Source organism: Cibotium barometz, chromosome 66 (assembly GCF_041138505.1).
Source record: "Cibotium barometz isolate CiBa-2024 chromosome 66, ASM4113850v1, whole genome shotgun sequence".
In the NCBI taxonomy this organism is placed as follows: Eukaryota; Viridiplantae; Streptophyta; class Polypodiopsida; order Cyatheales; family Cibotiaceae; genus Cibotium; species Cibotium barometz.
The window spans coordinates 6333749-6356335 of record NC_141111.1 but is presented as its reverse complement, the minus strand read 5'-3'; the positions used below and the strand labels follow the sequence as shown (position 1 = coordinate 6356335).

The 22587-nt window shown below is 39.6% G+C and overlaps 2 protein-coding genes across 2 annotated transcripts; both read left to right on the top strand.

Annotated features, from left to right (window-relative positions):
- Positions 1-5056: 5056 nt before the first annotated feature.
- LOC147602696 (uncharacterized) lies at positions 5057-5883 on the top strand. The gene is made up of 2 exons (XM_086797489.1): positions 5057-5594; positions 5687-5883. The coding sequence occupies exons 1-2, from the start codon at positions 5175-5177 to the stop codon at positions 5810-5812; spliced, it is 546 nt and encodes a 181-aa protein (XP_086653615.1). The 5' UTR covers positions 5057-5174; the 3' UTR covers positions 5813-5883.
- A 4467-nt stretch (positions 5884-10350) lies between these two features.
- LOC147602695 (putative pectinesterase 53) lies at positions 10351-13524 on the top strand. The gene is made up of 5 exons (XM_086797595.1): positions 10351-10902; positions 11477-11660; positions 11817-12023; positions 12601-12836; positions 13374-13524. The coding sequence occupies exons 1-5, from the start codon at positions 10472-10474 to the stop codon at positions 13522-13524; spliced, it is 1209 nt and encodes a 402-aa protein (XP_086653721.1). The 5' UTR covers positions 10351-10471.
- Positions 13525-22587: the final 9063 nt, after the last annotated feature.

The following is a 22587-nucleotide window of genomic DNA, read 5'->3' as shown; positions in this document are numbered from 1 at the left end:
GAATATGTACATGGAGTAATTAGAATATTTCTTTTAGATGGAGATCCAAGAAAGTTCCTACTGCTTCAAAGAATGCAGTCCAGAATCTTGACATGAATTTGGGATCTCGATAACTTACTATTCTCTTGGGTAGGCCATGCAATCTGAAGATTTCCTTGAGGAACACTCTGGCCACATCCACTGCAGTGTAGGTTTCTTTTACTGGAATCAGATAGGCAACTTTGGTTAGTCTATCAACTACCACGAAGATGGAGTTGTAACCTGATTGCACTGAAGGTAGTCGAGTAATAAAATCTGATTGCACTGAAGGTAGTCGATTTGTAACTTGATTGCACTGAAGGTAATCGAGTAATAAATCCCATACTGATACATTCCCCACTTCATGTGGGGGATGTCTAATGGATGTAACTTCCTAGGCATTTTTACTCTCTCGGCTTTGACTTTCTGACATATCAGGCATTGACGTACATGATTAAGTACATCCTTTTTTAGTCCAGGCCAAAAGAAGCTTTTCTTTACAGACATGTAGGTCTTGATGAAACCTAGATATCCTGCTATAAGGCTATCATGGGCTTCATTCAAAATTAGACCCTTAGTTCCCTCATCATTGGGAATGCATAGCCTACTATTATAATACATAATTCCTTCATCCAGGCTGTACCCTTGAACTCGGTTCAACTCCTGAGGAGTTTTGCTTTCCTGCATAAGTAGGGTAGCAATAGGGCCAAAGAATCTATCCTCCATGATCTTCTCTCTTGCTTCATTAATCAATGGATTTGACACCACTGTGATTGCAAGTAAGGAGGCTTTTCTACTGAGGGCATTTTCTACCACATTTTCTTTACCTTGGTGGTACTTGATTTCAAAATCAAATTCCTACAAGGTCTGCATCCACTTTCTTTGGTGCATGTTGAGATCCTTCTGAGTGAAGATCCACTTTAAGCTCTGATGATCTGTCATCAAAGTGAATCTTTGACCCAGTAGGTAATGTCTCCCACAACTTCAGGGCATAGATTATTGAAAGTAGCTCCAGGTCATGGACAACATAATTTCTCTCATGCGTTCTGAGTTTTCGGGATTCATAGGCCATTGCATGACCTTCCTGCATGAGTGCACCTCCCAGGGCAAAACCACTGGCATCAATTACTACCTCAAAGGGTAGAGAGAAATTTGGCGACTTCAGAACGGGATTGGTTACTAAGGCGGTCTTCAACTTATCAAAAGCGCTCTGACACCTAGCAAACCATTCAAACGGGGTATTCTTCTTGAGAAGATTAGTCAAGGGGGAAGCTATGAGAGCATACTTAGGTATAAAAATTCTATACTACCAACCAGTTACTACCTCAAAGGGTGGAGAGAAATTTGGCGACTTCAGAATGGGATTGGTTACCAAGGCGGTCTTCAACTTATCAAAAGCGCTCTGACACCTAGCAAACCATTCAAACTGGGTATTCTTCTTGAGAAGATTAGTCAAGGGGGAAGCTATGAGAGCATACTTAGGTATAAAAATTCTATACTACCAACCAGTTAATCCCAAGAATCCCCTGACTTCTTTCACTATCTTTGGTTCAGGCCAATCTATGACTGCTTGGACTTTTGCAAAATCTGGAGAAATTTTGTCTTTGGATACCAGAAAGCCCAAGTATTCAACATGGTCGATAGAGAAAGTGCATTTGTTCTTTTTTGCAAAGAGTTGGTGCTTCCTTAGAATCTCAAGAACTTTACGGACGTGAGCTTCATGGTCAGCTGCATTCTTTGAGTAAATCAGAATATCATCAAAGAAAACAAGAAAAAAATCATCCAAGTATTCTCTGAGAATGTGTTGCATTAGGCGATTGAATGTAGCTGGGGCATTTGTCAATCCAAACAGCATGACAGTAAATTCATAGTGCCCATAGCGAGTGCCCATAGCGAGTATTGATGGGTGTCTTCAGGATATCTTGATCATTAATCCTAATCTGGTAATACCCTGATTTGAGATCTATCTTTGTGAAGATCTGGGCTCCATTTAGTCTCTCCAGAAGCTCATCAATTCTGGGGATAGGATACTTATTCTTAACTGTCAGGCTGATTGAGACCTCTATAATCCACACAGAGTCTTAACATTCCATCCTTCTTTTTCTGAAAGAGAACTGGCGCTCCCCCCATGGCGGTGAAACATTGGGTCTTACAAACCCTTGTTCTAACAGCTGCCTAAGCTGTTCCTTCAGTTTAATGGCTTCAAGGACTGGCATTTTGTACGTGAGCTGGGCTACTGGCTGAGCTCCGGGGGTCAATTCTATCTCATGATCTACTTCCCGAATCGGAGGCATCTCAGTTAGCTCTATTGGGAATAAATCATCATACTCACTTAACCATTCTGGTTCTTTAACCTTTAACTTTGTGTCTACCGAATTCATTTTGACAACATAAATGAGCTGCTTCTTTCTAAATCCTTTCAGTAACCTAGAAGCTTTTACTAATTGTTGCAGATCTAGGGATCTGGAAATTCCAGTTCCTTGAACTTTGTTCCTGTGAAGGTCACGGAAGGAAAGGGTTCCATTGTGACATTGAATGTCAGCTTGATTTTTGTGGAGCCAATCCATTCCAAGGATTCCATCAAAAAATCCCAAAGGTAAGACTCTGAACTGGCAGTCAGTTAAATTCCCATCTAGATTAAACTGAATACGATCTATCTCATGTGGTGAGTGAAAAGAATCTTCCCAGTGGCCAATTCAACTTGCATAGGTTTCCCTGATTTCTGTTCTAAGACTAGCTTACGCAAGCATCCTGGGGAAATAAATGAATGACTACTGCCTGAATCAATCAAAAGCTTAAATGGCTTACCCTTATACTCAGCTGGAGCATGGATGAAAGAGAATTGATGATTTGGTCCTTGTTTTTCAATTGCGGCATAAATCTGACCTATTTCCTCTTCCACTGCTTCTGCTATTGTAACTGCTTTGGCTGCTGCTGCAGATTGGGGTGGAACTCTATCTCTTTGGTTACCCCAGTTTTGGGAGGGAGTTTTGAGATTACTCTGAACAAAGGCAGATGATTGAGAGCTAGAGTCCTCCTGGGATTGCCCTGATTTTGGCGAGACGAACCTTGATTTTTGACTGATACTACGAAGGGGCTGGTCTCTGCACGCTGGGTCCTTGACTTCCCTGTCCTCTTGACATGGCACGAGTTGGTGACTGAAACCCTGACACCCAAAACACCTGTTCTTATTTTATGGTGATAAACTTCTCACAGTAGCCTAATTCCTATGAATGCATCCTAGGTCAACCCTTTATGTGAGAGACCTGAATGGTCCATGATTAAGACACTAACCACATCTACATTTGAAAAGAAATGAGAATCTCAAAGTGACTACATAACCACAAAAATGCCACTGAGCTAAACATGTGCAAACTTGTAATAAAACATTGGATGAGGAATGTGAAAGCTCAGAGTTGGTCTCACTTCCAGAGCCAAAAGACTTGGATACACATTCTTGTAACTATGGACATCCTCCCAAATGAGAATAGGCATGAGATATGCCAATAGTAGAAGGCAAGGAAATCACTTCCATACAACTAGAATTTGAAGCTGATATTCCCTGTGAGACTGACCAAGAGGTGGCAGCATGGGCCTAGAAAGATAAAAAAGAGATGACCTATATCTTTTCTAGGGAGGAAACAAAGATGATTGGCTTCGATACGTCAAAGCCATAGACTTCCATGTAGACTTTTGCCATCAATGCAAAAGGAGCCCATTCTTTTTATAGTTCTAGTTAGGTTAACGGGCATGGACAGGTATGAATCTATAGGGTTGAATGAGTTTATAATACTCTCTTGATTTGCAAAGAGAAGAAAAAACAAAACCTTAACAGAGGCTAAAAAACAAGCTAAGCATACCCTGCAAGAGAGCACCTATGCCACCAAAGACCTTAGACATATGCTTGGAATTTCAAAACGTAGAATGTGGGTACCAAATCTTTCGAAAACGAAGGATTTGCAACCAGCATGTTCATGACGCTGGCATATTTCCAATGGAGCGCTTGCAAAATTTACGGTTTCAATCGTACAACCAAGCAAGTGTGCAGTCGCATCTTGATAACATTGCGCCTGTGAATTCTCGTCCCCAACAAAGGATGAGGATATCGCAGGAGGGAGTGACAGATGGAGCTCAATTAACAGCACCCGAGGGAATGGAAGAAGGTCCAATGGAAAAAATGTTGGATGCCTTCATCGAGCAACAAGAAGCTCTCTTCGAGGAGCATGAACATGAAGATCATCAACCACGATATTCTCAACGGTCAAATTATGAACCAGAGGAAGAGGCATGCGTAAACTTGCACGCCTTCCATTATACAATGGTGCCAACATATCTGTATTGCGTGCATCTCTTACGATGCTAAATTTGCAGTCAATTTTTGGATGGTCTAATACAAGTGTCACTGAACTATTCAAGTAAGGACTTTTTTTGGAGATTACACCTACTGTTGAAATGATAAATTATCAACTTGTATTTGAGAAAATCTCAATAGTAACGATCAGATATTGCCATACTTGCAGGCTTTTGAAAGACCAGATATTGCCCCCTGGCAACGAGATGCCTCCATCTCATGCAGATGCCAAGAAGTTATTGAAATCCATAGGCATGGATTACAATAATATTCATGCTTGTCGCAATGATTGTTGCCTCTTCCGCCATGAATATGAGCATTTGCAAGAATGTCCCCATTGTGGCTCTAACAAATATAGAGAAGATGTTCAGGGGGAAGCTGTCCCGGTAAAGGTTCTTAGGCACTTTCCAATCATCCCAAGAATAAAAAGCATGTTCAGGTGCAAATCTATAGCAAGCTTGGTGACATGGCATGCCACAACTCGATCCACAGATGAAGTGATGCGTGTGCCTGCTGATTCACCCGCATGGAGACACATTGAAGAGAAATGGCTGGCTTTTAAGGAAGAACCTCAAAACCTCCGTCTTGGCCTAACAATGGATGGTGTAAACCCTTTTGGTTTAAGGAGCTCTTCATGGAGCACAAACATGGCCTTGTGGCCTTATTTGTGACACCACCACCACGTGAGCGTCGTCCTTCGCTCTCATCTGTTGATAGCACACCCATAGGGTCACCTTCCACTCCCTGGGGTGCACATGACCATGACAACAGCAAGATATACACAATTAGGGATGGGGCACCAATAATGAATAGTGCAGGGAAGGCAATGAAGACACGCATTCGACAATTGTGCACTATACAGTTTCACGACTCTGTCATGACTAAATGGGATCAGCAAGATAAGGGGAAGAAAAATTATATAAATACAAAGATAAAGCAAGAGTTTCAGCCATCTGACCCTATGAATATCGTCTCTAATGAGTGGATACAGTATACAGCTCGCATTTTGATGGGGCATCGTAGGTCAGAGGCGAGGGATGCATTTAGAGAGGGGAAAGAGAAACCTGTTTGGCTAGATGATAGGGAGTGGGCAGCCATTGCTCAGGAGCTCACAGAGACACCAGAGAGGTTTCAACAACAAAGAGAGGCGGCAAGGGCAAGACTCCAAACAATAGGGGCTTCTCATCTTGGGAGTGGTGGTTACGAAACCATGCGCCATGAATTCGTAAGTATTTGTAGCAATTTTATTTATGTAAATGTATGTATGTGGGCTAAATGTTGATTTCTAAAAGTTATAATTGTTAATCATTTGTGTAGGAGTTGGCCATGAATCGCCCACCAAGTAGGCGAGAGGAGAAGTACGCTCACAAACATGGCCTTGTGGCCTTATTTGAGATGCTTGAAGAAGAAGGAGAGACTGTCAATTGGGAGGCATTACCATGATGTAAGATGACCTTCAAACTAATGGTATATGATCAAAACATTCTTGAGTATTAATGTTTAATTTAATTTCTTGTTTATAGATCTGGAAAATAAAAAAACGAGCACGATTGTTTTTGTGCTCTATTTTAGACAGAATGGTGCTGTCTGTTTGCTGCTGTTGATCCTGTTCATTGCAGGCAGCCAGGCAACAGCCAGGCAACACTATTCTGCCAAAAAAAATTTCTGGTACAGCGTCGGTATATTCCCCGGTATGCACACCGGTATATTCATTGGTATATCTGCTGGTATATCTGCCGGTACTGGCATCGGTATAGATGCCGGTGAACGCCGGTATAGCGGCAGGTATACACCCCGGTATAAGTGCTGGTATAGTAGCCAGTATAGATGCCAGAATAGCCGTCGGTATTAGCGCCGGTGAGACGTCGGTATAGACACCGGTATAGGTGTCGGTATTTTTCCCCGACGCTTATACTGACATCGTGGTTCCGGCACGTATACCGGCATTTATACCGATGACGGGGCTTTTTTAGACCCCGTTGAATGACGTCGGTATAAGCGCCGGTATTAGGCTAACATGTAGTAGTGAAAGATTGATTCAAATGTCAAATAATCAAAAGATAGAAATGAAGATCCATGAGCTCCTTTTATAGTTGAGCCCATGCCCATGTCCTAACTAAAGTTCCTACTTTATTACACACACCTATGAAAAACTCAAGGATTGGTATTTCACACCCATGGAAGCTCCATCTTATGAATAAGGAAACATTGGAGAGACCAAAAACATTAATGAAACATTAAATAACATCAATGTGTAAACATCAAAGAATATCAATCATTCTAAACATCGAAATCAAAACCTAAAAATTTTAAGTTTTTCATGTTGAGAAAGTCTTTTTCATGTCTATGAAAAACCAGGTAATTTTTCACGTCACAAAAAAAAAAAAATCAAGTTTGAGACCATAGATGGATTATAGGGGTATAGTGTGTACTTCTTACACAAAGAAAATACAATTTGCAAGGTTAAGTTTACACCATGAAAAACTCACTAGTTTTTTGTGCCCATGTGAAAAACTCATTAGAGTGTAAACCAAAGAGGTAATAAAGCATTAACATAATGTGGTGAGTGGACATGGACTTTGGCCTATTTAGATCAAATCTCATGCTTAAAACATGCTTAAAATATGGAAGAGTGATTGGTGTTGATCTCACTCTAGAAGATAGTATATCAAACCACTCAAGATCTTGCTATCAGCAGTTAAGTGTCGAATCTGGTACTATAAGCACCTAATTGAGTGTGTTTTCTTGGGGAGAGCACTAGAAGTTATTAAAACTAGTACTGAGGAGAATTCTCCAATAAATAAGGAGGAGCAAGTGAATTGTATCTTCTCCCACAAATATTCTTTGGACTATATCAAATGGTTATTTAGGGAACAACCGCCCAAAAGCTAAACAAGAGGCTCAATTATCTGAATATGGTCAAAATATTAACCAAAGATTAATGGTTTCTTGGTGGAGTTCCCTATTGGTGTGGTCATCTCTATAGTCAATCTTTTAGAGAACTTCACATTCATGCCTTACCCATGAGATTCAGCCAGAGTACTACTTCTTTAATAAAGTATGAATGAATTTATACACTCATGCCTTACCATGAGATTCGGTTAGAGTACTACTTCTCAAATAGAGTATACATGAATTTATACATTATAGAGTCATTTCATTTATTAGATAAATGTAAGCTAATTTATAGAGAACTACGCATTTCTCAAATAGAGTATACATGAATTTATACATTATAGAGTCATTTCATTTATTAGATAAATGTAAGCTAATTTATAGAGAACTACGCATTCACACCTTACCATGAGATTCAATTAGAGTAGTACTTCTCTAATAGACTATATATGAATTTATACTTACAGACTCATTTCATTTATTCGACCCTTAAAAAAAACCCAGTTTGCAATCATGGTGCATATTGCTTACGTACATGTGGAGTTACATGCTGTATATTAGTTACCCCTGGCATATTGCTTACGTACATGTGGAGTTACATGCTGTATATTAGTTACCCCTGGCATGTGGATTTACATGTGAATGGAGTGGAAAAAGCACCCATGGGGCCCTATCATTAGTAGGGAGGAGTACCACTTCTACATTAGTAGGGAGGAGTACCACTTCTACATTAGTGATTGCTCACATGATGCACATTGTGTGTAGCATTTCTTCTATCTCCATGATGATTTTTTGAGCAAGTATGGGGTCACATGGCAACAATGATGGGTTTGTTCTGAGTTCACATGCTAATGCACATCAGTCTTATTGGCTCTATAGGTGCCACTTACAGTCTAGTATCTAGATCATTTAGGGCTTCTTCGAGACTAGGAATGGGAAGGACATGATGGTGTGGGCTTTTGTATGAAACATGCTCTTCGATTACCAGCTGGTGGCATGATGCAGAGTGGTTGAGGGATTGGGTGGTGGATTGCTCCACTCTCAGTATTATTTGGGTGGTAGTTCATCATCTTTATACCCCAAATTTGATGCTAGGTTTGCCATGAGACTTTTGGTGTGTGGATGTATGGTAACCATTGTTGACCATAGAGACCCAAATTATGAGATTGTACAAGCACCCTTGGATTGCATTCCATTAGGAGCACATGTAGAAGTGACCCCATAGTCTTCACATGGCATTTTGCACATGCTTTTGGAGCATGTATGGATGTCAAGATGGGTAGATCCTTGACATAAGTAGGTCTTGACGCATTTGAGTGGTCTTCATACATAATGCAGTCCTCAAAGCATGTTGGTCCTATTTTTATGGCAAACTATGACATGCAGACATATTTGTTATAGCAGGGTGATGTCTTTGTAGTCATTGCAGATGAGGGTAATAAGGGGGTGGACCACTATTTAAAGAGATTCACTAGGCTAAAGTGTATGCTACAATGGATGGCTTGGATTTTCTTTTGATGCCCATAGTATGATTGGCAAGCTATTTTTACCAGAAGGTCAGGTGGCATTTGAAGACAACGGCATGGGAGAACGATTAAGTTTCAATAGTGGCAATGGGAAAAGATGCCTTTTATTACTCTCATCTAGTTTACAATCAAGCTTCATCTTGATCAAGTTCCAAATTCACCTCTCGCCCGTGTTGGTGCCTTGGAGTAAGCTGGTCATCTCATGAGAGTAATTTTGATGCAAAGAGTGTTTATGACTAGGTCTATGTTATGCTATCAAATTTTGAGATGTATTTTTCCTTATACTTAGTTGATCATGTTTTTTACCTCTTCTCTTGACCATTGAAGCTGTTATCTTAACCAGTGAAGCTCTATTGAGAGCCTCTTTATTGTATGTGATGTAGCTATATTTGCACTCCTAGATGTTGGTGCCTCCACAGGTGGATTTAATGCCAATAAAAGTATCCCTTTCTGTAGCTGTAGCTGTAGCTGTTTTTGAAATTCCTTAAATATCCTTATTGTTTGTACATTGTTGTAATTCTATGAAAAATAAAAGGCTCTCCTTGTTGAATTCCTTACATAATTTTAATCAAACCACCACACGTGACCACCACCACGTGCTCCTACGTTAATCAAAACATAATAATAAGTTTTACCTTCGTGATCCTACGATTAAAATTGTGAAACTCTTGTATTTAGTAAGGACGCTCGATAGCCAGCTTGGACGAAAAAGGATATGGCCCAATTCTATTGTATACCACCTGATGTGTAACGTTGACGACTTTGAACGGTCTCCTTGATTAGGATTATCTAATGAGATATGAAACCAGTACTACGACGACGTGTATGCAAATTACGCTACATTACTGCTCAAGAATCAAAAGAGGCGACGACCACGTCACCCGCACGTCCTACGTGCAGCAGGCAACCCCGCACCAGCAGCGCGCTCTATATATGGCCAGCTGGCTCGAGCTCTCGGGGGAAAAAGTTAACCCCCGCTCATGTTACTTCGCCTGTAGATTATTCAACCCTCCCCCTCCACCGACTACTGGAATATCTTCATCCGTCTGACTCTGTGATTGATTAATTTCTTATACCCACTATGACTGCTACAGTTGATATATAACAACATTCCATTTTACGATTGATTTTGATTTGCCCCCCCAATAACTCCTCCAATATAAATATATTCTTTGCTAGCTTCGTGCCGCAGCTTTGGGTTTCGTGTTGAGCCACTCACGATCAGCTATTATAACACTCATGCTAGCTGTAATATTATAGTGGTGTGTGTGTGTCCTTCCTTAGCTGATGTATGTATGTAGCTCTCGCTTAGGAAGAGATCAGACCGTGTGTCTCCCCCCCAAGCGTGGACTTTTGTGAGTGTCAGGTACATTATTAGTGCATGCGAATAAGCACATCCCATGATAATAGCTATAGCTTGCATATGTATATATATATATATGTGGGATCTCTCTCAAGGAGAGAGGCCTTCGTACCGAAGCCTGCTAGCAGCAAGAGGAGGAGGAGCTTCAAGCTGCAATTAAAGGGTGTGGGTTAGCCTTAGCGGCTAATCATGCTATAGTGGAGTTTTAAGAAATTCCATTGGGGTGTGTGTGAGAGATATAGTAATTGTATTGCTGGAGTCGGAGAACGTATCCATTACAGTGTGGTCACCCAACTAGACTGAGGTTTCTTTCCGAAGATGAGGTCCTTAGCCAGCTTTCTCCAGCTAGTAAGCATAGTACTGGTGTTGTTAGAATTGAATCCTCTGGATACAAGAGTGGTATCAGCAGTCGAAGGAGAGGTGGATGATCATAGCTACGACGCATGGCTGGACAACGTGTACAAAAGCTCGAGTCCTTATGACGTTCAGCCAGGAGAGTACAATATGAATGGGAAGAAGAAATCCCACCCCAAACACAAAACTCATCATAAGCAGGCGCATGGCCGCCATGCTTTAGAGGAAGAGGATATTGTAACTATGATCAGTGCTGCTGCTGCGAGCACCCCTGCCAAAATAGTTGTGGCCAAGGATGGATCCGGCAACTTCAAAACCGTCCAAGCTGCTGTGAATAGCATCCCCAAAACCAACAAAAAGCGTGTCATCATCTACATCAAGGAAGGAATCTACAAGTGAGTGAATTATATACAATGCATTTGTATATGTGTGACGTGTACGCTCTATATAATACATCCATACATACATTATAGTGATAAATCCTTCCCCAGATTATTAATATCAATAGTTATTGCCCTATTAGAAATCAGATTCAATTGTCAAAAGGATTCCAGTGAGTCGATTTAAAATATTAACTCATTTCTTATTCGTGAATAAACGCCTAAAATAGGCAAGTCTCCCTCATTTTAGTGACAATCTAACCCGGATCTACCATCACTAGATGACAATGGAAATGAATACAAAATTGTTTATAGAATCTTTAAAAATCTATTTGGATCTTATTATCTTAATACATAGTCTCGTCTCTAGACTAATATAGGGAGTGAGTCCTTTACACACACACACACGTTCCTAGATTAGTTGCCTTTCTTCATTAATATCCTAGCTTATCCTAGGATTGCGATCATTGTGCGACAGTTAATTGCGACGCCAGTTTGTAAAAAGCTCGTTAGGGTCAAATAGGTTCTACCTCCTTGGGGTCGATTAAAATGCCTAAATAAATATGGAAATGTGTGAAATTGTGTGCAGAGAGAAGGTGAAGGTGGACGCACCTTGGATCACATTCCAAGGAGCTGGCCCGAGGCTCACAGAGATCCAATGGGGTGACACGGCATCCACCAAGGGACCCGACGGCAAGCAGTTAAGCACCTTCGGCTCCGCATCCGTTGCCATCAATGGGGATCACTTCACAGCCAAAGACATCTCCTTCAGGGTAACAACCCTAGCTAGTCGGGCAGCCTGCGTCGTGGATAAACCTTAATCATGATCGTCAGCGTCTACATTTCTTTGTATTGGGCCATATATATAATTAATGTCTTGTTCCTCTCAACAATAATTAAGCTCAACTTATAGACGATATATTTTGTAGAACACTGCGCCCCCTCCTCCCGGTGGGGCTGTAGGGAGGCAAGCGGTGGCGCTGCGCGTGAGCGGGGACTTCGAGGCCTTCTTCAACGTCAACATCTACGGTGCGCAGGACACCCTATACGACCACAAAGGACGCCACTACTTCTACCGCTGCTATATTGAGGGCTCCATCGATTTCATCTTCGGGAATGGCCGTTCTTTCTACCTGGTATGTATCATCATCTTATTATCAAACACTCACTGCAATATTATGTATGTCAAATCAACCAATGGGCTCCAGAGCGACTCATGGATGATCACAGGATGATAAATATACTTGCAGATTATAATGATCACAAATCCTTAAATCATGAGAATGTTATAAGTACACGTAGCATTACGTTCTATATTAAAGGGTCGTTTCAATTGACGTTCATCACTGCTTCGTAATAAAATTGTGCATTGCCATGATACAGTTTTAATGTATAGGTGCACTAGGACTATTGCATCTGATAACGTGTGGTAGCTAATAGTTTTAATATATATAGATATAGATGCACTACGATCACTATTTCGTCTATGTGGCAACTAATACTGCACGATAAGTCAACTTCACCAAGACTAATTCGATCATTTGAATACTTTATGTGTATCGAAACGTCTAATCGTAATAATAATGCATCATCATCCAGTATTAAGAATTGGGTTTCTGGTAAGGAGCTGCACCTTCATCATGCAGACGTTCATCTGATTAAGCGGCGTGGAGTAGTTTTGTAATAATATTGCTTGAATTGTACGTACAACAGCAATGCCGGCTTCATTCGATTGCGAATCCAATTGGGTCTCTAACGGCGCAGAAGCGGATGAGCATGTCGGAAGACACGGGCTTCTCTTTCGTGAAGTGCGTGGTGACGGGGTCTGGCTCCATCTACCTGGGTCGCGCGTGGGGCCCCGCATCGCGTGTCGTCTTCTCCATGACCTACTTCGATGACATCATCCTTCCCCAAGGATGGTTCGATTGGGGTGACTCCAGCAGACAAAAGTAAGTACCAAACTAGTTCTGAGATCACCCACCCCAGCATGCATGCATGCAAGCAAGCAATTAACTGTGCTACCTCCCTGGAAGAACCCATGTGTTATTGTTATAATTATTCACAAGTGAAACTGGTTGCATCAACCATCCCAACAAGGGCAGATATATAAAACTGGTTGATCAAGGTAGGCGCGCACACACCTCTTTTTTTTTCTTTTGTTTCCCAGTTAGGTAAAGTGTAAATGTGTTAGGGGCGTACTGTTATAAAACAACGTGGCTCATGGACACGGTTGAGAGAGTCCTTGGAGTATTTAATTCTTTGGCAGCGTGAAAAGTAAGAGGCAGAGTACTGATCATGTGTAAAGACCCCCATTAGCTATATTCATCCAGACACATAACATTTCTTGCATCACCAACCGGCTTACAAAGGTGTGAAGAGTATTGGGAACCTGAGTGATTAATTCATACTAGTGTACTCCACTTCATTATTATAACTTGCAAATATGATAAAATGTTCATCTAATAAAATTAACGTGGTGTGAGCAGGACGGTGTTCTATGCCGAGTACAAGTGCTTTGGACCTGGAGCTAACAGAATTGGGCGGGTTTCTTGGTCAAGGGTGTTGACCGCCAAACAAGCTCAGCCTTTCCTTCACACTGGTTTTATCAACGGTGAGATATGGCTCACTCAAACATAAACCGATGGACTGCAGAGCTGAGGCAAACAAAGACAGAGCACGTTTTTATATATTCAGAAATGGTGTATCTTCAGCCCTGCACCCAGAATCAACTTGCCATTTCCAATAACTGTTTTGTGAACTCAATATTTTAGTGTGCCGGGCCAATTAGTATTATATTCATGGATAATCCTATGGAAGAATAAGATCACTTGCTCCCTGATCTATGCAAGCATTATACGAGCATTGTAATGGTGATTGTTGCATGGAAATCAATAAAACCATGCTTTTGAGATGGCAATTACTTTTGTTATTCATGTTATAAACAACAATCAAATTAGAGCACCATGAGCCAGTACTTAATTTCTTCAATAAGTTTTGTTTGAATATTAATATTTTCCCACTTAAAAAATTGAACAACTAAAATTAAATAGGCACCTCCTCGGCTATACTACGCATGCCTTTGCCTACCAAACTGGGGTAGCGGGTTCGAGTTGACTCCACTCTAGTAGCACGTTAAATTAAGGCTAAAATTTGTAACCCTGCCTTGACTTCGACTTCAATGTGACGGAAGGCCTACAATATAGTTCCTTGCCCAACCCAATAATGAGGTAGTTTTTTTTTAAATAATAGTTATATATATATTTATTTCCAAAAACAGCTTTACATCTTTACATTTAGACCCAACTCCAAAAAACTCTTCAAATTCTACATCTCCATGTTGAGCAAATCCCTAAAACATAAGGAGAGCCTGTTAGGTTTTACCTAGTATATGCATGAAAGTCACCCAAGGAGATATAGGGGTCAAGCTATGCCAACTTGCAATGTTTGAATTATCTGTACTATCTCATCGTTATTCAGCTTATTCGCATAGTATACAGACCAACACATGTATATACATTTGTGCAGATCAAACTCTGTCACATCCAACCCTAGATTGGTTTCTTTTTTTGAAAGACTATATAGTGTCTGCTTTTTCATATCTTCCATAGACAGCACAACGTGATTATGTTGAAGATTAAATCAACAGCTCCATCACTAGCTACCCATCTCCCTAAGATCCAGTCTCCCCACCACTTGCTTGGTACAATGGTGTAAAATTGGATAAAGGGTCAAACCCGAAATTTATTGTGGCTTTCTTTTCAAGGTTAAAATGGCTTGGAAACCCACACTGTAGTCGTCAAATTTTAGCCCTTCATAATTTTTTTTTGGAAACAATATGTGTGTGTGTGTGTGTGTGTGTGTGTATGTATGTATATATGTGTGTGTATATATATGTCTATGTGTATATATATGTGTGTATATATGTGTACGTGTATATGTGTGTGTGTGTGTGTGTATCAGTACAACACATCAAGGGCATAGCAGCATTTTCTAGCAGCATTTATTTTATCGGGATGTCGAGGATTCCGCTCATTGCCCTATAGCAAAATAGCTCTGCCCAGCACAGTGCCTTAGTAGCAGCAAAAATTTTGTTGTTGAGTAGCACCTATAGTAGTGAATTTACGATGTTCAACAACACTCATATATAGCAGCACTTTCTCATTGCTAAGCAGCACTTATAGTAGCAAAATTTCACTGCTATACTGTGATTTCGCTCTTATGCAGTGAAAATAGCAGCGAGATTGCGCTACTATTTTCGTTGCATAAAATTCTAGAGAGTTGTTGGATGCTTAATTTAAGTTATATATGTCATATACACATAGAAAATGATTTATAGTTTTAAAAAAACATCCATTAGAACCCTTGGAGCCATGTTTCGAGCAAAAAAAAAAAGATAGTTGAAAACTTTTGAGAAGCAAAACAATGTTAAGATCATGAATCTATCCCATCTTGTAATAAATCCATATGTGTTGCTTCATTAATGTCTATATCTAATGGAAGCTCAATGTGAAAAGGTGGGGTTCCATATCAATATCACTATCATGATCCAATGAAGCATTATCATGATTGATAGGTGACTAATCATCTTCTTTGGATTGATGTTCCTCATGCTCTTGATCGGCCCCCTCCAAAATGTTTTCTTCATCGTGTTTTTCCAATGAGCTGATTTGAGGTAGTACTTGCACCTTATCCATAGATTTGACCTCCACATCTTGATCTTGAAAAGATATATTTTGAACGAGGGAAAACTTGTATTATTTACCACCACTTTGGATCAATTCAATCGATGTGAAACACAACCTAATATCACAAAAGCAAAGGGGCTACACTTTTATTATACTACATCAAGATTTAATTTTGGATTGGTTGGGTTACTAACTTGTTGATAGTGTTGAGGTAGTACGAAAGTATCTTTCTCATCATTCCAAAACTTGGTGGAATCAATTTGAAAGAACCCATTTAGATATTTCTTCATGGTTGCTTGAGCACCTCTATATATCACCCTGAACCATTTGACATCAAAGATGAATAGACTAAATGCTTTTAATCCAACCTCAAGAATATCTTGAATAGTTCCCCAATACTCAAGATTATCCTCTATGACATTGATATCATGTCTACTAGCTCAACTTTCTTGCTAAGAATTTGTGATCACACCACAATCAAATGTTTTTCTTTTAGAATCCACATGCTCCATGTGAAAGTACCTTCCCTCTAACCATATTACATTATATAGTTTGTAGTAACATTAAACAAAAGCATGACATTTAGTATAGTGCATTGAACAAGGTATCTACATGAGACAGAGATGAAGAATGTACTTACTTGAGGGTCACATCCTCTTGCATATTCATGCTCTTCTCTTGTGATCATCTCTCCATTTTGTGATGCCATTGATGTTGCCATACGAAGCCATTCTATATTGATCACATTTGGTAGAAGTTCCAAGCTGGGCGAGAATGGCAAGCGTCTATTTTCTCTTCTAAAAGCTCTTCTCTCATCGTTTTGTCTATTGATTGCATCCTTATATCTCCCAATCCACTTCTCCATGATGGGACTATTTAGAATCTAGAATGTATTCACCTTGTGGCGTAATGCTTCATTCGGTCTTTGTTGCCTTCCTTTTCCCTGAGGCACATTCATGATTAGTCGGTCATCCTCCTCATTGCTCCACAATCGTGGCATGGAAGGATCTATGCGAGATAGATGTTTTGAGATTCAAGAGACTCTTGCATCAACCATCCCTCTGCCATGCTTTCTTCTTGCCTTGCTCTTTGTCTCACAAAGTCCTTTAAGGTTTTCATGAAACTTTGAAGGAAAAACATCCATCGAACATGAACAACACCACACAATGCCACTTCATCAACCAAATGCACCACAAGATGCAAATTAGAAAAAACTAATGTCATAATATTGCTCCTCTCTTCTCTCTTTTTTAATCTTGTACATCTCAAAATATTAGTTTTATAATAGATTCACTTATTATTTTATTAACCGTCCAAAAAGTGTACCAGACCTGCTCAGAACTCGAATATCTTAAAAACTTTTTTTTATTTGAGCTGGTTTCGAATATCTCAAAAGATATGACATTCTTAAATGCCCTGATTCATTTATGACTGAAGAAACAATCATTTCATGATTCTAGAAGGATTTTATCTTAAAAATGAAATATCTTGATTTGTACCTTGTATTTCATAATTTCTTTTTACAAGTACGTAGATCCGTGCTTTATCTACATTCTGGTGTGTTTTTATGTTTTTTTATAGAGATTTGAAGAGAATAGATATTTTTTAAGATTTTAAGAATGTGTTTAGATTTATTATTTTAGAGAATAGTGCATTACAAATTTTCCTTTTTTTGTGATAGAGCTTCTTCTTCTCTTTAGCTCATTTCTTCTTCTACTTTGAAATTTTCATCTCCAAATAGTTTGTAGTTCCCTCCATCTCCAAACAGTTTGTATTTCCCTCCTGTTCTATTGCACTTGTTCACTACAAAGCTAGAGAATGAAGAGTGATTTGATTTTTTGGTGCCATTTTCTTGGAGCCAACAAACCATTTCCCTCTTTATTAATCTTGCTATCAAGGAAAGAAGCAAGAGACAACACAGAGCCAACACAGAGAAGCAACAGAGAACGAAAATGGAGGTTAGCAATGTTTTGATGTTGGTTATGTTCAATTGAGATCTATAAGTTATGTTTTCCTGTTGGTTATGTGCTTTACTATTCGTAAATAATAAAGTTAATAGTAAGATATGTTTTACTACTGTTGGTTATAATTATAATAATATATGCATTACTATTGGTTAATAATAATAATATGTGTTAAAGTTGGTGTTAAGTTACACATATATGTGTTAATAATTGATTCATGAGATAGTGATGTATCTAAGTGTTTCTAGTTTTTTGATGTTTTAGGAAGCAAGAAGCTCTAAGAAGAGAAGTATACACTTCCAGCTAGATGAAGAGTATCCCCCATTGTACAAGACAATTGAGGTTTCAATGATGAATCCATCAGTGATGCAATTACACAGAATAGCAAGGAAAAAACATATAGATCTTTGGGTTGATGGGTCTATATATCCACCTGATCCTATTACATAACAATCTCTCCAATTCCCAGGACTAACATCATTTGTCAAGTATGTTTGTGAGGGTAATGCAAGGTTACAAGGTTATACTTGGAGACTTGCAACGCAAGCCCATGTTTAGAATTGCACAACAGATCATGAAACTTAATAGATCATTGTTGGCAAAACAAGAAGAGAAGAATGTTTTGCAAGATGCTATGCATGACATGGTAATGCAAAATGCTAGTTTGATTAACCAAGTTAATGATTTACATGCTAGCAATAAGAAGATGAAGACAATGTTAGAGAATACTGTCACTTATGGGTCCACAACGACACGGGAGGTACGTGAACGCCAAAGGTCATGAATATAAACCTATGCACATGTTGGCAAAGACAGGTGGACAATACAGGCAAAGGATCTATGCACAACGTGATAACATGCAAAAGATGTTTAGCAATCTAGAAAATGAAGTGAATCAAGGAATTGAAAAGGTGTCACTAAAGATATGGTGAAGTCCGAGCGTAAATGCCCAAAGTTTAAGTCAACTTCCTGGTGATGAAGTTATCATACAATGCTTACAAGAGGTAAGTGATTCCTTCACATCAAATGATATGCAGGGAATATGTGATAAGGTAGGAATAAGTTCTCAATCTTATGGCATGATATACAAACATTTAGATACAAGGTTTAAAAAAGCGTTGCAAAAGAAAAGGGTATTTCCTCTTCCTAAACCATTTCATGTGGTGCAAGCTCGGCAATCATTAAACAGTAAGGTGGAACAATTAATTGGTGAGCCAATGCACTTATGTCACAGACATGTATGCAAGTATGGGTCAAAGGAAGTGCCGTTTGTCTTGTGCACACAAATAACAATTTTGTATTAGATGTATGCAAGTTACAATCTCTAATGGTAAAATTTTAGAGTATATCTGCAGAATGTGGAGGCAAGCTAAAATTTATTTTTAAGCTTGGTAAAAGTGAGGTTATCAAAGGTCAGAAGTTAGAACGTGTTAGTCTAACGCTCATGAATAGAGCACTGGATCCTAACATCTTTCCTGGTCATCCTAATTACTTTAGTGTACAGCCTGAGAATGAAATTTGGTGGCTTGCTGCATTTGAAGTACCAAAGGAAGATCATGAGATTTTGAAGATTTTCTTTAACTTGACAGAGATACCTAATACAGTGCAATGTCAAAATCATGGGTGGTGAAAGTTTGCACGTGGAAGGTTATGGTGAGCATCAAGTGGAATGGTACGTTGCTGGAGATCTCAAAACTTTGAAGTGCATGTTTGGTATGTCAAATGCAGCAAATGCAGAGTTTCCTTGCGGTAAGAATAGGAAGAAACAATGGGAAGAAACAGGAAGAGAAGGGAGTCCTACACGTGATGAATTTGTTTGCCATGGGGGCCAAATGGTACGAGTAGATCCTAAGTAGGATCCTATCACTACAAGGGATCGGGCTCATACCCGCGCTCCTAGCCCCATAAAATGACTTGTGGAAAAAAAGTAGCGGTCCCGTGTATCAGCGCATGTATCATCGCGGCCAAAGACATGCGTGTAAAAGCGCGTGTATAGACGCAGTCAAACGTGCTGATACGAGGGCTTATACATGCGTTTTGTCAGTTTAGTTGCGCTTATACACAAGCATTTCATAGAGTATCCGCGTATGTACACGCGACTTTTACAGAGTTGACGCGTCTATACACGCGAACAGAGAGCAAAAAAAAAATCCAGAGAGTGCTATTTGGTACCTGAATGCTGTTCCAGCATTCCAGCACCCAATAGCACTCTCTGGATTTTTTTTTGGGTGCATTGCACCATCCACGAGGAAGATTTAGTGCATTGTCATTACACGATTCAAGAACGACATAAATGCATACATTGTCAATACACGATTCAAGACAGACATGAATGCAATACTATCAATTCACAATTCAATATTACTATCAAAATTTTATGTGTACACAAGTCCATATGTCGAAGTAGCCCATGGCTTCAATTATAAACAAATATATACAAAATCAAATTGGTTTGTCTAAAAAAGCCCATGGCTTCAATTACAAAAATATATATACAACCACATGGCGATGCCGGAAACACTCTATGTATCAAAGCACAGTCGCCATGAAGGGAATCACTCTATGTATCAAAGCACAAAGATGAAGATTGAAAGCACAAACTTTATGCAACATCTTGATCAAGGTTGTTCCTATACATGCTTGATGATTCCCCACCATAATGACAATATGATTTTGTGAAGGCAAGCCATATGCAGATGGGATCATCTCTCTCTTGAGCTGGATCGACAAGCAAGACACGCAAGCATGGGTGAACTTTAAGGACAAACACAGTCGCGTGTAAAAACCCGTCCAAAAATGCGTGTATCTGTGTGTCGCATGAACAATCCGTGTAAACAGGGTACACGCAGACATACACGCGCTCGTACACGCGGCCTACGCAAAAACTTTTTCGAAAACGACCGACCACCGACAAATCTTTCTTATAAAGAAAGCCCAGACTGTCACTATCGTTCACAGAAATACTGAAGCAGGCACGACCAGAGAAGGACGGAGACAATCGCATAAGGAAAAGAGACAATCGCATAAACAAATGGAAGGAAAGAGACAGGACAAAGGAAAAACTGACACCTCTGGAAAAGTGAGTCTTCTTTTTGGCTGGTTTCCTTCACCCGTGTCTGCTCCTTGCACCCATGTCTGCTCCTTGCACTTGGCTTTAGTTCTCTGTTGGGAGAGGGAAGATTTGGCGGGGCGACGAAGGAGAGGAAACATGGAGTTTGAAAATGGTTTTTTGGAGAAGGCGGCGGGTTATTTTAGGTATAGACAGGTGGTCGTGTGTAGGAGCACGTGTATATTTGCATGTATTATAAAAGATAAGTTTAAATGATAAAAGAGGAATTCCCACTATATTGAAATTCATATGTTTAGATGAGAAAAGTGGAATTTTTAGCTTAAAGAAATTAATGGTTATTTTTATGTAATTTTAAGAAGAATTTTAATAGATTTAATTTATGGAAAAGAGGAATTCCCATGATAATTGGATTGCACTCATTGAAATGAGAAAAAGAAGGATTTCAAGTTTATTAAAAAATAGGTATTGATATTTTAGTTAAAGATGAATTTCCATGATATTTGAGAAAAGATGGATTTGAATTAAATTCTAATGCCAAAAGATAAATTTACATCATAATTCTACCTAATGAATTAAGGTTGAGAATTTATGTGGGAAAAAGAATATCTTGGATATTTGAATTGGTAAAATCACTAAATGGATATTTACCCAAAAACTAGATGTTTAGTTGAAAGGAATCCTTTTAGAACTAAACTGAATGAATTTAGTTAGACTACGTGAGGTCGGACAGTAAACCTAATTTTCCTTCTCTCAAACTGAATCAGACAAAAACTTCGTGACCAATTCTAGTTACTAAATCCAAAGAATAGACTACCGGAACTAATCTAGTTTTTCCCTGACCAATCTCACCAAGAGTCTAGTTGGATAAATGGATAAAATGAGGGGTAGATTACCCTCATGAGAGATCAAGGATCCTCATTGTGAAACTGGGAATTATTGGAAAAAGGGTCTTTGGAACCGATCTCAAACTGGAATCTCACTTGCATTGGAAACTCTGTTTTTCATTCAAAGGACTGTTTAACGCCAGGAGGAAGCATTTGGCTTATGTTTTTCTAAGAGGAGGTTTGTTGGAACAGCTGTTGCTGGTGGGGAGTCGTCAAGGGGCGTCGCCCCGCGGCAAAGCCTGCCGAGGTCTCGACCAACCTCCGTACGGTTTAAATGGTGCTCTTCCGGTACGATGGGTGAGGACCGACGAAGCGGTCCGTGAGTGAAGTGCTAGGACACCTAAGGAGGATCCTAGAGGGTTTTGACCAGGCGTTTTGACCAGGCAATGCACGGGCTCGCGGTTGCTAGGACACCCGGGCGTATGTCGAGGAAGATATCTGATGGAGGAAAAAGAAAGGTTTTACGAACAAAAATTTGATACTGGATCTTGTTGGTTGGCCAGCTAGTCTTCAATGGAGAGTTCAGAGGATGCATGTGTATGTGAAGAATGGATGTGAATGTGTATGTGAAGAATGGATATGGATCTGTATGTGAAGAATGGATGTGAATGTGTATGTGAAGAATGGATATGGATGTGTATGTGAAGAATGGATGTGAATGTGTATGTAAAGAATGGATATGGATGTGTATGTGAAGAATGGATGTGAATGTGTATGTGAAAGAATGGATGTGGATGTATGTGAAAGAATAGATGTGGATGTGTGTCTGAATGAATGTGATGGATATGAATGAATGTGATGTGATGGATGTAAATGGATGTGATGTAAATGAATGTGATGGACATGAATAGATATGATGTGATGTGAATCGGGATGTGAATGAATGAGATGTGATGTCATGTAAATTAGGATGTGAGTGAATGAGATGTGATGTAAATTGGGATAGATGTGATATGTGATGTGAATGAATATGATGTGATGAGATGTGGATATGGGTAGATGCGAGTGGATGAGACATGATGTGGTTAAATGAGAAAAGATGTGATGAGATGGAAAATGATGTGATGAGAATGGGAATACATATGAAATAAATGAGG